The sequence below is a fragment of the Micromesistius poutassou genome (assembly GCF_964030765.1).
Source record: "Micromesistius poutassou genome assembly, chromosome: 2".
Classification (NCBI taxonomy): domain Eukaryota; kingdom Metazoa; phylum Chordata; class Actinopteri; order Gadiformes; family Gadidae; genus Micromesistius; species Micromesistius poutassou.
Genome location: NC_140272.1, coordinates 13111694 through 13133124, shown reverse-complemented (window position 1 = coordinate 13133124; position 21431 = coordinate 13111694). Strand labels below are relative to the sequence as shown.

Below are 21431 nucleotides of genomic sequence, written 5' to 3'. Positions count from 1 at the left end.
GTCTCCTTTCTTTCACCACCCTGAAAGGGTTCATGACATAATGCAATATAACACCATGAACAATGTCCTCACCTTATTCTACCGTGTAACATATCAGCGGAAAAACGCTGCGACTCCATCTCAGGCCTTTCCAACACTTTGACAAATTTCCCTCTTTCTGCGATACCACGAGTGCACTGCCGCTCACCGCATGGCGTGCCGGAGATGTTATGAAGACAGACCGTGCTGGTAATCTAGGGAAAGGGTTTACACTAGACAGCTGTTGCGTAAGGATAAAAGATGTCCCTACTGCACGAGGGAATGCGGGACCGGCATGGGAGAATCTAATGGAAGCAGCATGAGGTCCGCTCCAGAGAACAGAAGTCCCTGAGAGTGAGGGATAGTGTTGTTTCGGTCCAAAGGTTAGCCGGTGTCTCTTGATAAATTTGTATGTAAAAAAAAAAAAAAAAACGTGAAAGGAGTAAGAATGTACAGTCGGGTGATTTTTTCTTTTGAGTGGTATCCTCTTGTTTGTGAGCGGTGATCATCACAGCGTATGCGTGTGTTTGTACCAAGGCGTTTCGCAAAAACAGGGAAACATGAAGCCCTGTATTATAATATTAAATGTGAACTGGCTGTGGTGCCACATGTTGCATACAGCCTCGGTCGGGGTGTACATTCTTTGTGCGCGGAGCAGCATAAGTGTTTCATACTGTGGTGCGATGTTTCATGTCCTTTGTGCAGACAGTTTGGTGTCTCTGGGGAATGTCTTCCTCAGACGCTACGGCACTCCAACTGGGGGTGTTCAGTAGTAACACACGTTTCTACATTAGTGTAGACAGTGTGTGTTTTATTATCCCTGTATTTCATCTGTTTGTGGTTGTGTGTATGCACACTTTTGTTTCATTGGTTTTGTGTGTGTGTCTGTCTGTCTGTCTGTCTGTCTGTCTGTCTGTGTTTGTGTGTGTGTGTGTGTGTGTGTGTGTGTGTGTGTGTGTGTGTGTCCACGTGCATGTGTGCGTGTGTGTGTGTGCGTGTGCGTGCGCTCAGTGCTCGGTGTCCTGCGGCCAGGGGAAGACCACGCGCCAGGCGCTGTGCGTCAACTTCAACGACCAGGAAGTGAACATGTCGGAGTGCGACCCGGAGGACCAGCCCCCCGTCGAACAGGACTGCGCCATGTCCCAGTGCCCGTCCCGCTCCGGGGACCCCCGCTCGCTGCCCTCGGTGGCCGGCGGGGGCCCCAGGAACAACCTGCCCCGCTCCCAGGCCGACCAGTGGAGGACGGGACCCTGGGGTGCGGTGAGTTCAGCCGCGTGCTAAGGTCTGCAAATTGGTTCAAAGTGCAGAAAGACATGATGTATGTAAAGCAGATGTGTTGTTCCTCCATCAAGGCTCACTTGGATATGAAATGTGGCTTCTCACAGTAGAAAATGGCGTAAAGATGCACTGCCTTAAAGACATTGCTGTAAGCCAGTTGTTAAAGGGAAACACACCTATTGGCCGTTATGGTGTGTTTTAGAGCAAACTTAAACAGCTTTTAATAGCATATTACAAGCTTTATCTATGTATTTCCCCATACAAATATGCTTTATAGTTGTACGGCAAGGCAAGTATATTGATATACGTAGCATCCTGCACACACAGTGCCTATTCATAGTGCTTTATATATCATATTTTAAAAACACAGGCAATTATTAAAAGACAAAGACAATCATTCAAAAGCTAAACATAATCAAATATGGTAAAAGCATAAATATTGCAGTGCAGACATGCCGTTGTCATCCGAATCTATGGTAACATAAATCCCCCCCCAGTGTGTTTGAGCTCAAGGTGGTGTCCGATATATAAATGTGATATTGCTAGCCTGTGTCTATCGTTGTCTATCAAACCTCATATACAAACGCAGCCCTCTCAGCCCTCCTCATTATGACGGGGCTGATCCGTCCAGTGAGATGCAGCGCCACAGAAGTTTGACCCCGGTCTTAAAGGTCACTGCGGTCACTCAATATCGTGTGGCTATTTTAAATTTGGGTCACTGATGGTTTGTCTGTTTCCGTCTATCTGCCCAAAATAACCCTTTTTAAATCATCCTGGGAAACAATGAAAGCTATCTTGAGCGACTCTTTCTCCATCCTGAGGATACGTATTTTAATATAGCAGCTAGCCGTGGTGCAAGGGGCTCTCTACATTGTTCAGCCTTTTGTTAATATTGTTCTGTGCGAGTTAAACCAACAATCCTTTTGAACTGTCAAGCTTTTGAAATGTGTCTTTGTGTCTGTTTTGGGAAAGGGGGGGGGGGGGTTGTGAGATGTGAGACGGGAGTGTGTTACTTTAAAGTCCCCCAGAATATTTCAGCCTTTCTTTGCCGAGGGATTTAGAGGAGGCTTCAGTTTCATAATAAATAGCCTAACGTTAGATTCTTCAATAAGTAAAGCATTGGTTTTTTTTTATCCTCGACTGATCCTCTCTCCATTGAACTCGACTCAACTTGCTTGCTTTGGCCGAATACCACTGGCCCATTTGTGATTCAGTTCAGTAGTAGTAACATGTTCTGTGTATGTGATGCATGTGGTGGCTTGTGCACAATACGGGAACCCATCGCACCGGGTTACTGGTCAACAACATCTGAGTGTCCCGGGCGGGGCCTAGACTGACCTCCTCTCTCTTTTTGCGGGGGGGGGCGCCGACAGTGCTCCAGCACGTGCGCGGGGGGGTTCCAGCGCCGCGTGGTGGTCTGCCAGGACGAGAACGGCTACTCTGCCAACAGCTGTGAGGAGCGCAGCAAGCCCATCCAGCAGCGCTCCTGTGAGTCCGGGCCCTGCCCGCAGTGGGTGTACGGCAACTGGGGAGAGGTAGGACCGGGCCGCCTGGCTGACTAACTAATACATCCATCACGTCTCTGTGTTATCCCTGTCCGTTATGGCGCTCATAGCACCTCCTCACCGTCCCCGGAGGGAGGGATGCCTCTTTCTGCGTTCCTTCACAAGGTTTCCTCCTTGAGTTTTTTTTCCTTGCCTCTCAGGGGGAGGGGGGGAAAAGTGTTTCTACCCCCCCCCCCCCCCCTTGTGAAGCCCCTTGAGAACTGGAACTGTGATTAATGGCTATGCAATTGAATCGACTTGTCTTTTTATCTGTCCGTCTGTCTGTTACTATTGGTAAAACTGTCTTTCCGATTGGGTCCGTCCTCTATCGTAGTGGGCTGGTTGGCATGGTGTGTAATAACCCTGAGGCGTCCTTAATGTATATTTATGTAAGCCTGTAATGACTTGTCACTCACAGCCCCTGTTCCTGTGTGTGTGTGTGTGTGTGTGTGTGTGTGTGTGTGCGTGTGCGTGTGTGTGTGGCAGTGCACCAAGCCGTGCGGAGGCGGGGTGAAGACCAGGCTGGTGGTGTGCCAGCGGCCGAACGGCGAGCGCTTTAACCACCTGAGCTGCGAGATCCTGGACAAGCCGCCGGATCGCGAGCAGTGCAATACTCAGTCATGTTCGGCGAACCCCCACTGGAGCACGGACCCATGGAGCTCGGTACGCTCGTAAAACATACTTACCCTTTTTTTTGGTTTTGTCTCCCAACACCCCTGCTTTTTTTTTTTTTTTTTTTTCCTCCATTAAAACAGTCTCTATTCTTCCACCTCACAAGGAGTTTCATGGCTGAAGCTGTTTTTGCATGACCCCCGAAAACCAAAAAAAACACACGAATGAAGGGGGCGGGGGGTTGGGGGCAGGATGACATTTGAAGTGTGTGTTCGTGCTGGACAATCACGCGGTCACACTTTTGTTCCTCGCCCTCCTGCAACACCCCCCCCCCCACCCACCCACCTACCCGCCCCACCACCCCCACCATCGACTAACCCATCTCACCTCTCCCGCCTGTTGATTGGTCGATGCTCTCAAGACCGCTGGAATGGTGTTTCTGTCGCGCTTAGAGGAGGTCGGAGGTGCTACCCTCGCTGTCGGAGGCGCCCCCCCCCCCCCCCCCTAGCGTCCGAGGGGGCGCCCCCCTTATCGCTGGAGGTTCTCCTCGTAGCGTCGGAGCTTCTCGCTCGCGGGGTGAACATTAATGCTAACAAACACGACGACGGTGTTGAACCAAATGCTCCGCCGACGGCTATTGAACCACCAGAACATTTCTTGGTGTGTTCTCGTTTCCATACCAACTGTTGTCGGTCCTTCGTTACCGTGTTGGAGAAAAACATCATCTAAACATCAGGATCACTTTGTATTACAATCAAAATTAGTTTGTAAAATATTGTTTTTAAAGATAATTTATTACATAAGATATTTCTTTCCTTTTTTTTTATCTTTTGTATATAGCATTAACCTTAACAAATGATTTATTTTGTGTCTTAGCTTTTTGTATTCGCACATGTAGCCAATCGTTGTTCATATGCAAATACTGATGAATGTTTTTGTATATCAGGAATATACGATGCCTTTTTTATTGTAATCATCCAAAGAGTCAACTGTAACCTCCAGAATGTGGTGCTGCACACGACTTCTTGGTAGACCAAGATATATGCTGGTTGAGAGCGCCGGCCTTCATGGGGCCAAACTATATTTTGTCTGTGTACTTTGGAGAAGAATACATCGTTATGACAACGCTGATGTTGGACTGGCTTATGTACCGAGAATTCAATTTGTCTCAAGGCACATGTGGTTTGTTAGAGAGCAGTTACTAATCCTAATTTGACACTTTATTTTGCAGTTCATTTATGTAGATTCTGTGAAGAAATTAACCATTTAGTGGCTTTTGTAGTGGCGATGTCATCGGAACAGTGTTATTTTTTGATTACTATTTCCAAACCATCCTTTCAACACAATGGCTCGACAGCAACTCAGAACGGCATTGTACTTTTGTTTTACATCTTGCCAATACCCATTGTATTGTTTGGCAGAGGAATTGAAACCACATTTCCTTATTGTGGACTATGCCAAGCCAATACATTTGAATCACTCTTCCCGAAAGGTGCTTTGTATGAGTATATTTATATTGCGTTTCGATATTGTTTGCTTTGTAAATACTTGGAGTTGCTTAATGCTATGCGCAACAATACCTCACTTGGAACCAAACACAGCTCAGCTAGCCATTTAAAACACAACCACCAGCATGACGACGGTGCTATAAGCGAAACAAGGGAGACGCGAGACAGACAAATCAAAGGAAAGAGAATCAATTAATGGTTTAGTGGGTTTGTTTACTGTTTATTGCACCTCGCTTTATGATAATCCGTTTTTTTGTGTTTGTAAATTTCATTTTTGTTTTTTACCAACAGCGGTTTGCTTATTGATCGAAATAACGTAGCCAAATAGAAAAGTGTATCATAGTTTCGAATCTTTTTGAAGGCATTTTATTTTGTATTGTGTACACATCACTCAACTCACTTGACTCTGAAGAACATTGTCCCGTCGCGCAGTCTATCCAACGTGTGTTTGTGGACCGCACAAAACCTGTTCCCTCTGTAGCTCCACCCCTGAGCCAACTTCATGTGTCTACCTCAGTCTCTGGTTTTTACGATGACCTGCCCCCATCCCCCCCCCCACCCCCTCATAGTCCTACCCCACCCCTAACCCCCCCACCCACCCCACCCACCCACCGCCCAAGCCCCCCCTCTTCTCTTTCACTCGATGGATATTTTTTTGCAAGCATGTATTTGTTGTGGGCTTTTGTAACAGCAGCATTAGGTTGGCCTAAGCACAGATCCGGAGGAAGGGGGAATGCATCCGCCACTACCTCCTAGTGATTACACGGGACGGGGGCACGGGGGGTAGTGAAAGCTAAAATTCTGTATCTGTGGTTAGGAGCAATCTTTTGCTCGCCGACAAAAGCCCATCCGCCCGCCCACCATTTGTCAGCTCTTCTCCTCATAAATGTCATAACTGTCTCTTCTGACAGCATACCTTATTTTAAGGGCCTGTTAACACGAGTGAATTCACGTCTTTACGCATGGCGTCGACTAACTGGAAGACGTATTTCTTGTAATAACTGCCGTGTGTGTGTGTGCGCACAGGTCATTCAATGGAAGCAGAAACTCAAAGCCTTAAAGTCAGGGCGCATAGTCTGAGTCATATCAGTGTAGAATTGGATGGGTAAAGGGATTCTCCAGAATATCAATGTTTTGTTTTTTTCCTTCCTTATTTTCTGCTCACCTGTAACATTTTTGGATTGGTAAACATAGTTTTGACGTCACTTCACACCTTTACCGGATATGAGATAGACCGTCTAGTTATAGAACACGCAAACAAGGCCGCTACGCTAAAGGTGCTAACATAATGAAGGTTCACCAAATGCATACATTCCACACATCAACAACATGTCCTACTACTTCAAGCTGTTATTTGACCAATTACATATTAGAGCGATTGTTCAGTCGGGCTGGGCACAAGAGTATTATTCCACATCAGTCAATGTAATGCAGTAAAATATGGGTTCAAATATGGGTGATATATGCCCAAGTGATTTTCAATGATTTCGGCTTAGTGAATATCTATACAGGTGAATCTCAAATCTGGTGACGGTTGGAAAAACATCAAATCAAACATTGTTATCCTAGTTCCCTTCTTATGTCACTAATGGAGTCGATCTCATGTAAAGCATAACACCTCTAATACCATAACCAACAGGCTCTTGAAATAAGGTTGTCTTTTTTGTTGCTATCATTAAAACATGGCAGTATTAGTCTGTGTTTCAAGACAATGTGTGTATATTTATGTAATTAATTGTATTTATTGCTACTACAATATAATGCCATGTCAAATATTTAATTTTTTTATGGATTTTGTATTTGGAATTTGTGTTTTTATTTGCAGAAAAAGGTTACGATTAAAGATGAAGTAGAGGTACTACTAAAGTCTTCTTTGATTTTTATTATTTTAAACCAAGAGTGCTTCCATAAAAGACTTAAACATATGTGTGTCCATGTGCAAGCTTATCTCAATCACACTCCTTAGTAGAGGAGCTACGGGTAAACTCCCGCTTTAAGCCTGAATTACTGCATGGAACCACTAACAAACGTCTAATAAACGTTCATTACCACCGTAGCCATCGCTGCTGGGAAACTTTGCAGCCCTGTTAAAACCTGCATAACATCAATTAAAACATTCAGTTCGTCATTACCGTCCCTGGGATTTATTGTAATTACAGCGTCCGCGTGGAAGTGGCCTAGGTTATAGAGCGCTTCACCTATGGCTTGCATAGATCCTCTAGTGAGAATATGTTGACCCCCTCAGGCCTGGCAAAGAGCTTAGAAAGCAGTCCTCTCCCCAACTTGTGTTTACAAAGGGCAGTTTTTTTGCTGAATGAAAATGTACAAATCACTGAGCAATATCTTTTGTTATTTCAGGAGGTCAGGGCATTACCGTCCCTCTTTTCAGCCATCATGCTTTTGGTGGCGGGGTACAGAGGTTTTTTTTTTTCTATCAAGGTAAATCTTTTTTTCTGTGTGACCATGCATCCATGGACCTCCCATCGCATTCGGTATGTTCATTCACTCCTAATGCCCACTATGGCTGTTTTTTTTTTTTTTTTTGAAGAGGGGACGGAGGGATGCCCGGTGACGCGTACTCTTCTATAAAGTCACTGCCGACGCCACCCCCCCACCCCACCCCTCAACCTGGTTAGCCCCTGCCCCATTTGCTAATGCGGGCTGATGACATTCTTCCGATGCTGGGGGGCCAGTGACAGTGACTCCAATGAAGGGGACTCTGATGAGACAATGCTGCGGTGAATTGGCGGGTCAGGGGGTCACATTTGATCTGGGAAGGGGCCCGGTTCTTCTCATCAGCACACAACACATGGCTTCTGGGAAATGGTTGTGATGCCAGGGGAGAAAAAAAAAGAAACAAAAAGAAAAGAAAGAGGGGGAAAAAAAAAGTTCCCGGAACAGCCATGTCATCTATTGATGTCCGGAAGAGTCCAATAGACTCTATAGACTCCATAGAATAGAGGTTCTCTGCTTGGGGCCCGGACAAAGCGCCTGCATTACAATGCGGAATGAGACTGTGGTTGAAAGAAGGTTTTATTTGAACTAATTCTGTACACAAAGTTAGATGGTACAAATGAAGCATATTGAACCTTGCAGCAAAAGGGCAGATTCACCTAACTCACCTATTTTTTGTGGTCTGCATTTGAATCACACAAGAAGGAATAATCATATACCTTTGTTTATTTACAGCTGTCAGATGAGTGAACGTGGGTTTAATGTCTATCGTTTAGAAATATGTCACGTTAAGTATGTGTGTGTGTGCTCCAGGGTAATTTAAGACAACTGCTACTGTGATTAAGTTATTTATTCCGCCCCAGAGAACATTAATGTAGTCTGCATGAGATTTCATGGACTGAGAAAGTGGCTGGTGATTTACTTTCTAATAATTCCCAAGCTTGGGTATTCAAGTGCTCTGAAATGGTTCCTTTTTTTTTTTTTTACTATATAAAACCAAGATGGTTTGGCCTGAAAAGCATAACAGCATGCTGGCAGTTTGCCTTAGATTGTAAATGTCTGTTTTTAATAACTTCAGCCTTCCCTGTAAAGCCCTATTCTTCATAAAATTTCCAGCACGGCCCAGGGCATAGTGTGCAATTGGCTTACCCGAGTTCATGTAAAACATGTTTTATATATTCATATGAAACATATTTTTTCTAAATTGATCAATATTCAGCTGCATCAATGAAAGATTATCTTTTTGTCTGAATTATCTTCAGCCACAGAGATTTTCTTTTCAATGCTCCATCAAGAAAGAGTTACACACTAAGAGTTCACACTAATGTTAAAATAAATCTGCGTAGTTCCCCTGATATTTATAATACAGCAATACATTTAAAGACGCTGGAATTCAAAATGAAACTTAAAACCAATACTTTTTTATTCTGGATGAAAGAAAAAATCATTAGTCACATTTTATTTGGCATATTACTTTTTTTATTTGGTTCAAAGGAAGAAGAAAGACACATTGAATTGTTTTTATTGGTTTTGTATCCTACAGAGTTAACATCGTTTGGCTGTGCCTCTGTAACTCACCCATGAGCAGCGCAACAGTGTGATGAAACCAAACCTGAAATGATTATTTATTTCCTCACCCATACACCGTATTAACAGCGACTCATCTACATCACTGCTAACCTCATCGCTCATCACTACACTTCTCCCCACTTTATGAATGGTTGTTGAGGTGGACCCCGTACGCATCCCCAGAATGAGGTGAAGGGTCACAGAGTGTTGGTGCTGTCCCTCTCTGGGCCGAGCGGTGCCCCTCGCTGCGGGGCTCTGGACTCATTCAGCTCCAGAGCCTGTCACCTCCTATCCATCGCTACACCCGACGCCCCCTTTGATTAACCCGAGCACCACCGAGCCAAGCCCCTCCCACCCTACTTCCCCCTGCTGTCACTCTGGTGTCTGTGCGTGTGTTTGTTGGCGCGCATGGCTGGTGTGGGCCGTCCACTGTCGGAGCGTGTTATAGGACGCCCAGTGGCTCAGGAGAAACCCGGAAGTGGATCAGAACCGCTGGCGGACTGGCATGGCGCGCTTTTCCACACGGGGTCCGTGAAGCCCACGTGGTGCATGCTGTCGTTTTTTATTTTTTATTATTCAGTATTTAAGACAAAACAATTGAACAAATCAAACTATTCAACAACAGTTATCACAAGGAATGCCTGAATTCTGAACCCTTTAACCATTTGGTTCGTTCACATTATTCATCCTATTGAAATAATACATTGAAATGATTCAACTTAAACCTGTCCTACTCAAAGCTTAAACATCCCAATGCTTTTTGGAACAGATAACAAATACTGATTCCATTTCCATGACAATGTCAGAAAATGAAAAACAATTAGATGAGCGTTTTTCAACCTGTAGGTGGGATTTTATTCTTGAAATGGACAATTAACATTGACATTAATCAAAAGGATAGATAAAATAAACGACATTCTAAATATTGTTCAGTAATTTAGTATGTTGGCTTTTTATTATTTAAAAATAGTGTTGCTTTGTGAATTTAACCATGTTTCCCATTCTAATGTTTTCCACTGATGTTTCATGTTAATGTGTGTCTGCTAAATAAACTTTTATTTTCTTCCCTTATCATAGTAATAATTGTGTAAACAGGGGGCTCCATACCTTTTGCTCAGCCACTGCATGCGCATTCATCGTTTATTTTTTAGCGGCACACCTCAAGTCAAAGGACCACTGACGGGATCACCTGTCCTCCTTTTTTTGATGAACTCCTGTATGCTCCTTGCAGTGTTCGGCCTCCTGCGGAAAAGGCTTCAGGAACCGCCCGGTGAGCTGTGTGACCGGGTCAGGGCTCCCCGTCCCGGAGCAGAACTGCCGCTTGCTGCCCAAGCCTGCCAGGCAGAGGCGCTGCCGCGGGAGCCGCTGCCCCAAGTGGAAGACGGGCGGCTGGGGAAAGGTACGGCACCGCTGCCCCCCCCCATCCTTACCCTCACCCAGCCTCTGCTCGCAAATAACCCTGATGCTTTCACACTGGCAGACTTGCAAGACCTTCTTTCTTTCTCTTCATGCTGTAATGTGTAACAGCTTACTGGTGCTCTGTGGTGTGTGTGTGTGTGTGTGTGCTTGTGTGTGCTTGTGTGTGTGGATGTGTGTCCAAACATCTGTTGCACAACGGGGCTTACTGCCGTGGTCACTGATTCCCCGAGCAAGGCGGCTAACTGGGCTGAGGGTGGTGTTCCACATGATTCTGTGGTGAGCGGTGGGCTGGTCGGCCCACGGCCTTGAGGCGGGCTGGGGGCCACGGAGTGGGACCATGTGCTGCTGCTACACTACAGCTAACTGGCACAGGGAGGAAGGCAGGTCCAAAGCTCTCTTTCAACCCCGGACTAGTGGAGATCCAGTTTAGAAAATGTTAGAAAATGCCACAAAACAAAACCTCTTTCCCTGTGTTTTCTCTCATTGCATTTTTTTTTAAAATTAGTTCTCTCACCCCTTTTTACGTATGAACAAACATTTGAGTCTCTCTTACCTTCTCCTTTCTTATCCTTTCGTGACACTTTTCGGCCCCTCTCTTTTTAGTGGCCTGCAAGAGAAGCCATCTTTACGTGATTTCAGGCCAGTCACTCATGGCTTGCATCTGGGCTGGCAGAACCTCCCTCTCTTTTTCTTTTGCTCTTCTTTGATTCTTTCCTTTCAAATTTTTTCTTACCTCTCCTCTCCGACTCGCCCCATTGGTCGAGGCTCCCTCTGACATGTGTGCTCCATCCCTGCTGGATGGTTGCTCTCTCTCTCTCTCTCTCTCTCTCTCTCTCTCTCTCTCTCTCTCTCTCTCTCTCTCTCTCTCTCTCTCTCTCTCTCTCTCTTCCAGTGTATCTCTCTCTCTCTCTCTCAGGGAATGACGCTCCTGCAGGGTCTTAGTGGAAGTGCAGCATGGTCTTGCAACAGGGTGCCTGGAAGTTATTTAATGCTGGAAAAACACAAGACACATGTTAACATTGGAAACATTAATAACAGTGCCAGTACAACAGATAGAATACAGTCATAAAGTCATATTTACCCTTACATATCTTATTTATATTGGAGATGTGGAACTAAAATATACTAGACTATACTTTATTCATTTTTTTACAAATCCTGCTCTTCTTTTATTTTAAGAAGGCACAAAAGCCTGGTATAATAATAAAAAAAAAGACATGGCTTTTAGTGTTCAATAAAACATTTTTTAATGGTTCCTATCATAAATGAATATATGGTGATATAAACTGGATGAAGTACAATAAGTAATAAATAAATGATTTGGTTATTATATAGTCATTTTATAAATACCCTAGCCTATTGATAGTTAGTGTGTCTGAATGTCACAAAACGAATTCACAAATGAAGTTACCGAATCGATCCGGAAATCTAGGCTACAGGGCCTGACATCATCAGTGATATCAAATGCGTGCACATGTGAGTAAACAAACGGCTATACTATGTTCGAAATGCGCAGTTCAGTACAGTAGCAAAACAAAAATAACGATTTAAAAGCATTGTCATTTCTAAATCCTACCCGTTGTCTGTTCAGTGTTCGGCGACATGTGGCGCCGGTACGCAGCGGCGCGAGGTCTCCTGTCGGCTCGGGAACCGACGGAGTCCGCACGAGACCGATTGCTCCCACCGCTCGCGACCGGCTTCCGGTCAGCCGTGCAGCGTTACCGAGTGTCCCTCGCGGTACCAATGGCGGGAAGAAGAATGGCAACAAGTAAGATCAGTTTTGATAACTGTAAAATAAACCCGTCTAAAATGTGACACGTGGTGACACGAGGAGTGCGTGGATCTGTCCTGCTGATGGAGAGTTTCGCTCTACTCTGGAGGCGCACCGCGCACGCATTGTGCGCACGTTGGGGAGAGAGAAAGGGAGAGGAGAGTTGCTATGTGTGCAGACCTATGATCAAAGTCAGATGATCTATTATTTTTTTTGCCACGCAGAGGCCGGCTCTTGCGCAATTAGATATCTTCGACGCAGAGTAGTCTGTTTAAATGCTGGATGTTATTAACATTCGATGTTATTAACATGTTCCTGATTAAATGTGAAAAGTTTCTAACTTCCAAAGAACAGCTAGACATTAATTAGCACATTTCACCTGATGTGTGTTTCGTAGTCCTAAGAAAAGGAGTCCTACCATGCACAGGCGGTGTGTTTAATTATGTTAATAACAAAAGTTATGAACCCAAAGTATTGTGGTTAAACCACTTTCTGCAGAATAAATTGGCATCCACACTTCAACTTCCAAAATACACCCCTATTGCACCGCGTTTTTCATTGTTGTTTGACAGTGTCTGTGGAAGGCTGATATGGACCAGACTCAGTTGCTCCCCTTCCTAATGGTGTATCTGCCCCAAGTCGAAGCCAAAAGCACACTACGACATTTTAACACCCCTTATGTATACATGGCCCAGGATGGACTCTAGATTCAACACAGCCTTCGACTATCAACTCAAAGATCAATCAAAGCAGTAAAAACATTTAAAAGGCTAACGTCTTTTCCCAAAACATTGCTGATGTTCACAGTCCAAGATGGAAAGGTGTTATAAAATCTTTCTGGGTCAAAATGGGTGTAGCTAGTTCTGGCAGTACACTGTAGGCAACAGCTAACCCGGTCCAATCAAACGCACCTACACTGATAGGTGGTTCATTTAAGACCTTCAATCTCAAACACACACTGCAAAGTTAGGTGTGATGAGCTGATCTTGCCATACTGCTCTCTTGACATTATTCCACATAATAGATTGTTCTGAGTTGAGCTCATAGGACTCGATTTTAATGAGAACTTCCTTGAGCCATGATGTCCTTAGTCTGGGGTAGGGGTATACATTGGGGTATACACCAAGTGGGCACTCACCATGTATTTACCCATTTACAAACAGGTGCACAACTAACTTGGTTGCGTCCTTCTACCGTAGTGCAGTAAGTCATGCGGGACGGGCCATCGGGGACGGGCCATGCAGTGTGTGGACCAGCTGGGGGACGAGGTCCATGACATGTTCTGTTCAAACCAGGTCCGAGCCCCGGACTCTGAGCCCTGTAACAGCCACCCTTGTGACTTTGTCTGGGTCACCGGGGATTGGACTGACGTGAGTGCTGATAATTCTTTCAAATAAACTCAAACTCAAGATAGGGTTAGTGGCAGGTAATCCACGTATAAATCATGGATTTGATTCTCTCCATGATCCAGTGTTCAGCGAGCTGTGGCCAGGGCTTCCGCCGGCGTATGGTATCCTGCAGTGAGGTGCATTCGGGGAATGACAACTATGAGTACGGACATCAGTCTTCTTCAAACTGCCCCGGGACCCCCCCTGAGAGCTACTTGCCCTGTACTATGGGCCCCTGCCTGGCCCCGCAGGAATGGAGGGCCGGAACCTGGGGGCCGGTGAGCATGGCTTGGCCTTTATCAAATATTTCATTTATTTATAAGACCATGAGCCTACAGGCATTCATTCATACTCCAAAAACCTGACTACATTTGCTTTACTTTCTTTTGTTGTCTATTACAAATATTTGATCCATAAACCCATATGCATCAATTGCTTTAAACAAAATTTATCCTAGTGAGCCCTGCCTGGCCGTGCTCTCTCTCCTGGATGTCAGCCTACAGTCTACTGTCATTGTTGCATATAGAAAACAGCAGAAAAGTAGAGCAAGGCTTCCTCTAGGGGTGCATGCGACTTTGCATTGTCCTTCTTCTTTTGTAAAAAGCAGAGATGTTATTAAAGAACAGTTACAAAATAGTTCAGAAATTCAACAGTATTCTAAGCTGGTCTACGGCTGTAGCGCGTTGATTCACAACAGTTAAAAGACAGAGTGGTCCCGTAATTGAAAAACAATGCACACCCTTGGAACCTCGTTAACATATCAGAATCAAGTATTCAAACGATGCTCTGCTGTGCTCCGTCCACCAGTGCTCGGTGAGTTGTGGGGGTGGGGTGATGGAGAGGAATCTACAGTGTGTGACGGCAGACGGTCAGCAGGTCACCAGGTGTTCCCTGGACGCCATGCCAGAGAGGAGGAAGGTCTGCAGCAACCTGGACTGTGAGTACCACAAACATCTGTCCCTGACGTGGAAGGCTCAGCAGACGGAGCTGCACGCCTTACTGCGCCCACCGCCACAAAGTATCTGTGGAATAACAGAGGCCTGGAGTCTAGCCGGCCCTTGATGTCCTTATCTCCAACGTCTGGCCTGAGGGTGAAATGTTTACCGTCTGAGACAAACAGCAAGCTTGAGCTCTCTGCCCCTTGTGTGCCTACAGTACAGTACAATACAGTAGAATACAGTAGAATGGACCAACATCAAAGAATGAGGCGCTATAAATTTTCTGTGATTCAGTACAGCAATTTGCCACACTTGACCGGCCTTTTGAAATTTGTGTGTACGTGTGTGTGTGTGTGTGTGTGTATGTGTGTGTGTGTGCCTGTGTGATTGAGTATGGGTGTGTGCATGTATGTGTGCTTGGTGTGTGTCTGTATGCATAGTCATACAGTCTGTGTTTCTCAAAGAAACACCTATTGAGTTGAACCTTTCTCCTTCCCCCCTTTGTCCCCCAGGCCATTTGCCTGTGAGCTGCCAGGACGTCCAGAGACTGCATGGGCGCGTCCCAGATGGGGAGCACTTTCTCCGAATCCATGGGAAAGCACTCAAGGTAACTTTGGAGGATATTCTAACTTGATGAAGACACGCCCTTTAAAATGCATGTGTCAGTCATCTGCATTTAAGAAGAGAGGTAGAGAATGGAAGTACTTCTGTACTTCTGTGACAGGATTAGCATTAACATTTCTTTCCATCGTGGTGTGCACACATGCACATGTGTGTATGGTGGGGGCTATACATATGGACCTCAACGCTTGAACATTTATATTACTCACTCACAATAACTGAGCTCACTCACGCCATGGTGCAGCAGACGAAGACATGTGGTGGAAGAATCTTTCAGACAGACATCCTGTCCTCTCGCTGTCCATGAGTAATATAACTTAACCAGATCACGTCATGTGGCTTTGTCACTCAGTCCAGATTTTTCAATGTATGCGTTCTCCCTCTGAATTCATTCTCTCGCTGTTAACCTCTCACCCCCGAACCTGGTTGTAGTATATCATATGAGTATCATGATAAGTTATATGATTAAATATGTTATCTGTATATATTTATTCTAAATTTCTCCTTATTAATATTTGTTATGTTTGTAACATTTCTCCATTGTGCCATACCTCACCTTCTCTACTTTTCCATTTCCTATCCTTCTGATTCAACCTATTTTTCACCTACTGTCCTCGTTCTCCTCCTCATCTTCTTCCTCCTCCTCCTCCTCCTCCTCCTCCTCCTCTTCATCTTCCTGGTCCTCCACCTCCTCATCTTCCTGGTCCTCCTCCTCCTCCTCTTCCTGGTCCTCCTCCTCATCACCATCTTCCTGGTCCTCCTCCTCCTCCTCCTCATCTTCCTGGTCCTCCTCCTCCGCCTCTTCCTGGTCCTCCTCCTCATCACCATCTTCCTGGTCCTCCTCCTCCTCCTCCTCATCTTCCTGGTCCTCCTCCTTCTCATCTTCCTGGTCCTCCTCCTTCTCATCTTCCTGGTCCTCCTCCTTCTCATCTTCCTGGTCCTCCTCCTTCTCATCTTCCTGGTCCTCCTCCTCTGCTCCCTCAGGTCTACTGTGCTGGCCTACAGACGGACACGCCACAGGAGTACCTCACCCTGACTGCTGGGGAACGGGAGAACTTCTCCGAGGTCTTTGGCTTCAGGTAATGTCTGCTAATGGGGATGATGGTGAACTAGTGTCCTATTTTAATATAATATGCTACACACTTCAGAAAAAGGGATTCACTTAGACTGAAGCCTATTTGGAGAAGGCTGAAGTGAAATGTGAAATGAGGGATGAAGAGTGTGTGTGTGTGTGTGTGTGTGTGTGTGTGTGTGTGTGTGTGTGTGTGTGTGTGTGTGTGTGTGTGTGTGTGTGTGTGTGTGTGTGTGTGTGTGTGTGTGTGTGTGTGTGTGTGTGCGAGTTTCGGTCTATTCACATATCTTCCTCTTTATTGTGTGTGTGTGTGTGTGCTCTATGGGTCGTACATTGTACAGACTGATAGACCCCACCCAGTGTCCAGCAAACGGCTCCAGCAGAGAGGACTGTGAGTGCAGGAAAGACTACAGCGCAGCTGGCCTCTCCGCCTTCTCCAAGGTCCGCCTGGACCTCAGCAAGATGCACATCATCAGTGAGTTCACACACACACACACACACACACACACACACACACACACACACTCACTCTCTCTCTCTCTCTCTCTCTCTCTCTCTCTCTCTCTCTCTCTCTCTCTCTCTCTCTCTCTCTCTCTCTCTCTCTCTCTCTCTCTCTCTCTCTCTCTCTCTCTCTCTCTCTCTCTCTCTCACACACATCTGTCAAGGAACTCTTTCTACTTAGTAAATGACAATTCAATTATTCAACGATTAAACGATTAATCGTTTCAGCGTTCATGAATCAGTCAAACCTTCTCAGAATTCATTAAAGCACCGCCGAGGGCTTTCCGTGATCAACTCAAGGTCACAATGCAATTAGGAAACACCTGAAGGATCCCTCTAGGTAAGAACAGGTTGTCTGCTGCTCGTAGTGACAGCTTAAACAAGGTGTACGTTACAGTGCGTGTCTGTTAGAGACTTTTACATGCTCCTTATGTACTATTAAAGTAAAAGCCGTATCCCACAGAAGCCTGACCGAGGGAAAAAGGGAGGCTGCATTCAAACCACATTTCCATATAAAGAGATCTGGGCTTTACAGTTCAGAAAAGACGTTTGTCAAGTCAGGCATTAGCATTCACGCTTCAAGTGGAGAATCTTGGGGTTGTTTAAACAGGGATTTCCGGGAATGATTGTCGTAAACTTAAGTTTTACTATAAATACCATGCATGGGAACACCCCCACACACTCACTTCATGAGGGAAGACTTTCAATGCTGCTACTACTAAGGGGATTACTGAACGGAAAAGTAGTAAGACGCATACCAGGTTAACAATTAAACAAAGAGCTAATTGGTAATAGCCGGGGAGACAGCTAGACACAGAACGTCTCCCTCACCCTCCTAGGCCTGCGTTAATTAGAGCTCTCCTATGTCATCACTCTCACTAAAGGTTTAGTTTCCTTTTCCACTTAATTATGCCCATAGCTGATTGGCCTAATGGAGTCAAGATGTCTTGCCAGGTGATTTGTGAGACACACTTAAAAGGGAGCAGGGTTTAGGTTAAAATTGCACGACTACACAAAACTGGTGTTACGTTTAGGATCATCTGTTGTAAACAGACCAGCATCTCACAAGCTCCAAAAAGGTCTTGGAAAGCTTTTCAAAATATTTGGTATAATGACGCTTCAGAAAGACGAACTTACTCCAGCATTAAAAAAAAATACGTCACGTGTCACTGCTTTCTTTCTTTTTCTTCTTCTACGTCCTTGTCATTCTGTTTTGTCCTTTAGCCACAGACTGGCAGTTTGCATCCACCCATGAAGGCCAGCGAGTCCCCTTTGCAACAGCTGGAGACTGCTTTAGCGCCGCCCACTGTCCACAGGTGAGAACTACGACGAGGGAAGGAATATCAGTACATCAGCATTGTTCCAATCTACTCTCCAGTCAACATAGTCTTCATAGTATCATAGGGTTCAGCTTTAAAGCAGCCGTGCCAGTCATCATTAAATGTGGCTCCAACCAATACTCATTCGAGCTATTCTTCTTCTTGGAAAGGAAACCCCCAATGTGGCTGGTAATGATTATATCAAAAGACACTGGAGCGCATACACACAAAACCCACACAAGTTTATTAGTTTTCGCACACACAGTTGCATTTGAGTGTGTTCTGTGTTTGTGCTGTGGGTTCATTTATGGCCGTGTGCAAATGCTTAACGTGCACACTCTGCCCCCTATGGTGTTTCCTCCTTTATGTGCACGATTGCCGTGCTCTTGGCCCCGAGGTTCCCACAGTACCCACGTACCCCTCTAGTCCTATCCTGCTCCCAATGTGCGGCCCAGATGACCTGCGTCTCCACCCTGTTAATGATCAGCAGCCAACCACCAGGGAAAGCCAGTAAAACACGGAGGGGAAGACAAAAGTTAAAAAGAAGTACCTCAAATGCACCCTTTGACCTACTTTTCCCCCTCTACTGTGTTTTCCACGGTTTGCCTTTGGAAACATGGGAGCTGGGCAGTTGGGAGCCCCCCTCTCTGTTTGTTTCATTGTGTGTGTGTGTGTGTGTGTGTGTGTGTGTGTGTGTGTGTGTGTGTGTGTGTGTGTGTGTGTGTGTGTGTGTGTGTGTGTGTGACTCTGTGTGATCTGTCTGTGCTGTCACACAGTGTGGTGTATATGCTAGACAAGCCAGTATATACACCTGATGTAAATGCTACATCAGGTGTGAGGATGATTCATTCTCACACCTGATGTATATGCATCATAAGGTGTGAGAATGAATCAATCTCACCAGATCCATAGTCGGCTCCAGAGCTCATAGCCTGTACTGTATGTGAACTTGCATTGAGTGCTTAATTTACTCTATTTGGAATAGCCAGATTTACCAGTTAGCCAGCTCTCTCTCTCTTCGTGTTTGTGGTAGAGAAAATGTCATGAAGCCCTGTTATATAGGCATATATAGTTTACGTATATACTATATTTTTAGAACTGGAAATGTGTGCAGCGTTGCCAATCGCCTGTCGTCATGCTGAAGCTTGTCTCTGACCAAACCTCTCCCTCCTTTGCAGGGGCAATTCAGAGTCAACCTCTCAGGTACAGGACTGCAGGTGGCCCAGGACACCCACTGGATCACCCAGGGCAACTATGCAGTGGCTGAGATCAGTAGATCACAGGTACAGATGAACCGGGTCAACACTTCACGCTAGATCACGCTCTCCAAGTCGGCACGATTAAAAGACAGAAAGCCAGCGATCTTTCTTGGAGCCCCCTTTGGTATCTTAGTTCCATTAAACCAAGGAATAACGGCTTTGAGTCTTTGCACACTCAGTCCTAAGTTGTTATTCATTAGCTCCTGGCAGCCCATTCTCATTCCCCATCTTTCACTACTTCCCTACATCAGTGCCTCTTGATTCCACTCTCGTTTTTTTTTGATTATTCATCATGAACTCCGCTCACATTTAATCCCTCCAATCACCCACCTTCCCCACTCCCTCCCTCCCCCCTCCCTCCTTCATTCCCTCCCTCCTTCATTCCCTCCCTACCTCTCTCTCTCTCTCCCTCTCTCGCTCCCGTCCTCTTTGCACTCTTGAGCTGAGGAGAAGGCTGTCTGGGCACATTCCCAAGTGGGCTCCCTCATCCAAAACTCCTCTGGCTCCCTGAGACCCTGCTGGGAAAGACCCTTATTGGGCAGCTGCTCTCTCAAGTACCCTCAACCCCCTACTCTCTCTCGCTCTCTCTCGCTCTCTCTCTCTCCCGCTCTCTCTCTCTCTCTCTCTCTCTCTCTCTCTCTTTGAAATGGAGATCAGGCTGTAGAGTGCTTTCCTGGCATCACAGGAGGGAGCAGGGATACGTTCCTGGTCTGATTTCCACAGAGCGGCCGGTGTAAAGGGAGCACAGGTTATGTTAGTGAGATGGAGAGGGCTCTTTGGGTATGAACAGCCAAGCCACTCGTTGTGCCCTGTGGTTTGTTTATGCCCTAGGATAGGGCGTTAGCCTGGCACGGCTTCCTCATTGTGTTGTGGGAGTCGATTTATGCATGCAAAGTATGTTATTGTCTGTGTGTCTGTATTTAATGAGCTTGTTCACTATGGTGGTCTTTAAACTTTTAGTATCCTTTTTTTCTAAGCTGCTGAGCATGTACTTTCTAAAAAGGTTAATTGCAAACCTATCTAACCAAGACAAGCCTGTCACAAATAGCTTACTTATAACAGATTGACTCCTTAACCAACTGAACAGGATCTCCATCCTCCCTCTATACAGCACTAAATGTTTTTTTCCTAAGGCTACTCATTGACATCATGTTTGTGCATAGCACTTTTGACCTGACATGACTAGAACATGAGCAAGTGTTAAGCGGTTGTTTCCACATGTTTCAAAAAAATAAAAACCTGAAAGTGGAATGCCTCATTTCGGATGCTTTAAAGTTGCATTTGACAAAAATCTTTTTGTTTATCCATATCCACAGGGCCTAGTACTTACTCAAGTTGTATTTATTATAAACCTATTTTAGAAAGACCTCACCGTGCACTTCTTCTTGCCTCCACAGGATGGCAGCAGAGTTACAGGAATGTGCGGTGGATACTGTGGAACATGTACTCCATCCGCCTCCTCCAGCCTGGCCGTAATACTGGAATAGAATCCACTACATAAAACAGGTGTACTATACAACCAATGAATGCTACAATTGTCCCCGAGAACGTCACTTACAATGGACCTTTACAATATTATATTTTGTGTAAACTAAAAATAAATGTTGACTTGTAGAATGCATCTCTGTTAAAGGTTTGCATTCTTGATTAAAAGCAGGGTCATTAATCTATCTTATCATTTCTTTTTGATCTTGTTGGCAGGTCTTTTTCAGGTGATTATATCGTGCCAGGACGTGCCTTCTTGTTCAGTGGTGCTAAAGCTGTCTCAATCACTGCCTCTACTCTGTCCACCAGATGTCCTCGTCCCACACAATGTGTACATAATGTAAATGAATGTGCTGTAAGTACTGTATAAATATATTTATTATATAATGCTTTTCTTTTGTTATATAATAATGTAACTTGTTTGTTGATTGCCGTGTGTGAGGCAAAACCTGCTATATGCTGTTTCTTTCTGGCAAGATGGACCATTTTGTCTTGTTAAAGCCATTGTGGTACATCCACACTCCACTGTTCACTAGCGTTGGTATAGCTATCTGTAGCTATAATCTTCTCCAATCTTCTGATATTGATTGGAATGATTGTCATCATCCTAGTTTGTCTCTATCTCCAGTCACTTTCTCAGCTCAAACTGCCTTTTTTAGCATCACACTGTTACCA

General features: G+C 45.2%; 1 protein-coding gene across 1 annotated transcript in view; it reads left to right on the top strand.

The window, feature by feature from the left end:
- adamts9 (ADAM metallopeptidase with thrombospondin type 1 motif, 9) overlaps positions 1-20758 on the top strand; it is a gene marked incomplete at both ends in the record, with an annotated part of 47237 nt that extends 26479 nt beyond the window's left edge. Inside the window, 14 exons of the mRNA XM_084464723.1 lie at positions 1030-1278; positions 2670-2831; positions 3327-3503; positions 10215-10382; positions 11994-12170; positions 13373-13543; positions 13645-13839; positions 14369-14498; positions 15012-15106; positions 16105-16199; positions 16534-16667; positions 17918-18009; positions 19191-19295; positions 20669-20758. Of these exons, the coding sequence (XP_084320849.1) occupies positions 1030-1278; positions 2670-2831; positions 3327-3503; positions 10215-10382; positions 11994-12170; positions 13373-13543; positions 13645-13839; positions 14369-14498; positions 15012-15106; positions 16105-16199; positions 16534-16667; positions 17918-18009; positions 19191-19295; positions 20669-20758 (2040 nt within the window). The remainder of the gene's footprint in view (positions 1-1029; positions 1279-2669; positions 2832-3326; positions 3504-10214; positions 10383-11993; positions 12171-13372; positions 13544-13644; positions 13840-14368; positions 14499-15011; positions 15107-16104; positions 16200-16533; positions 16668-17917; positions 18010-19190; positions 19296-20668) is intronic.
- Between the last annotated feature and the right edge of the window lie 673 nt (positions 20759-21431).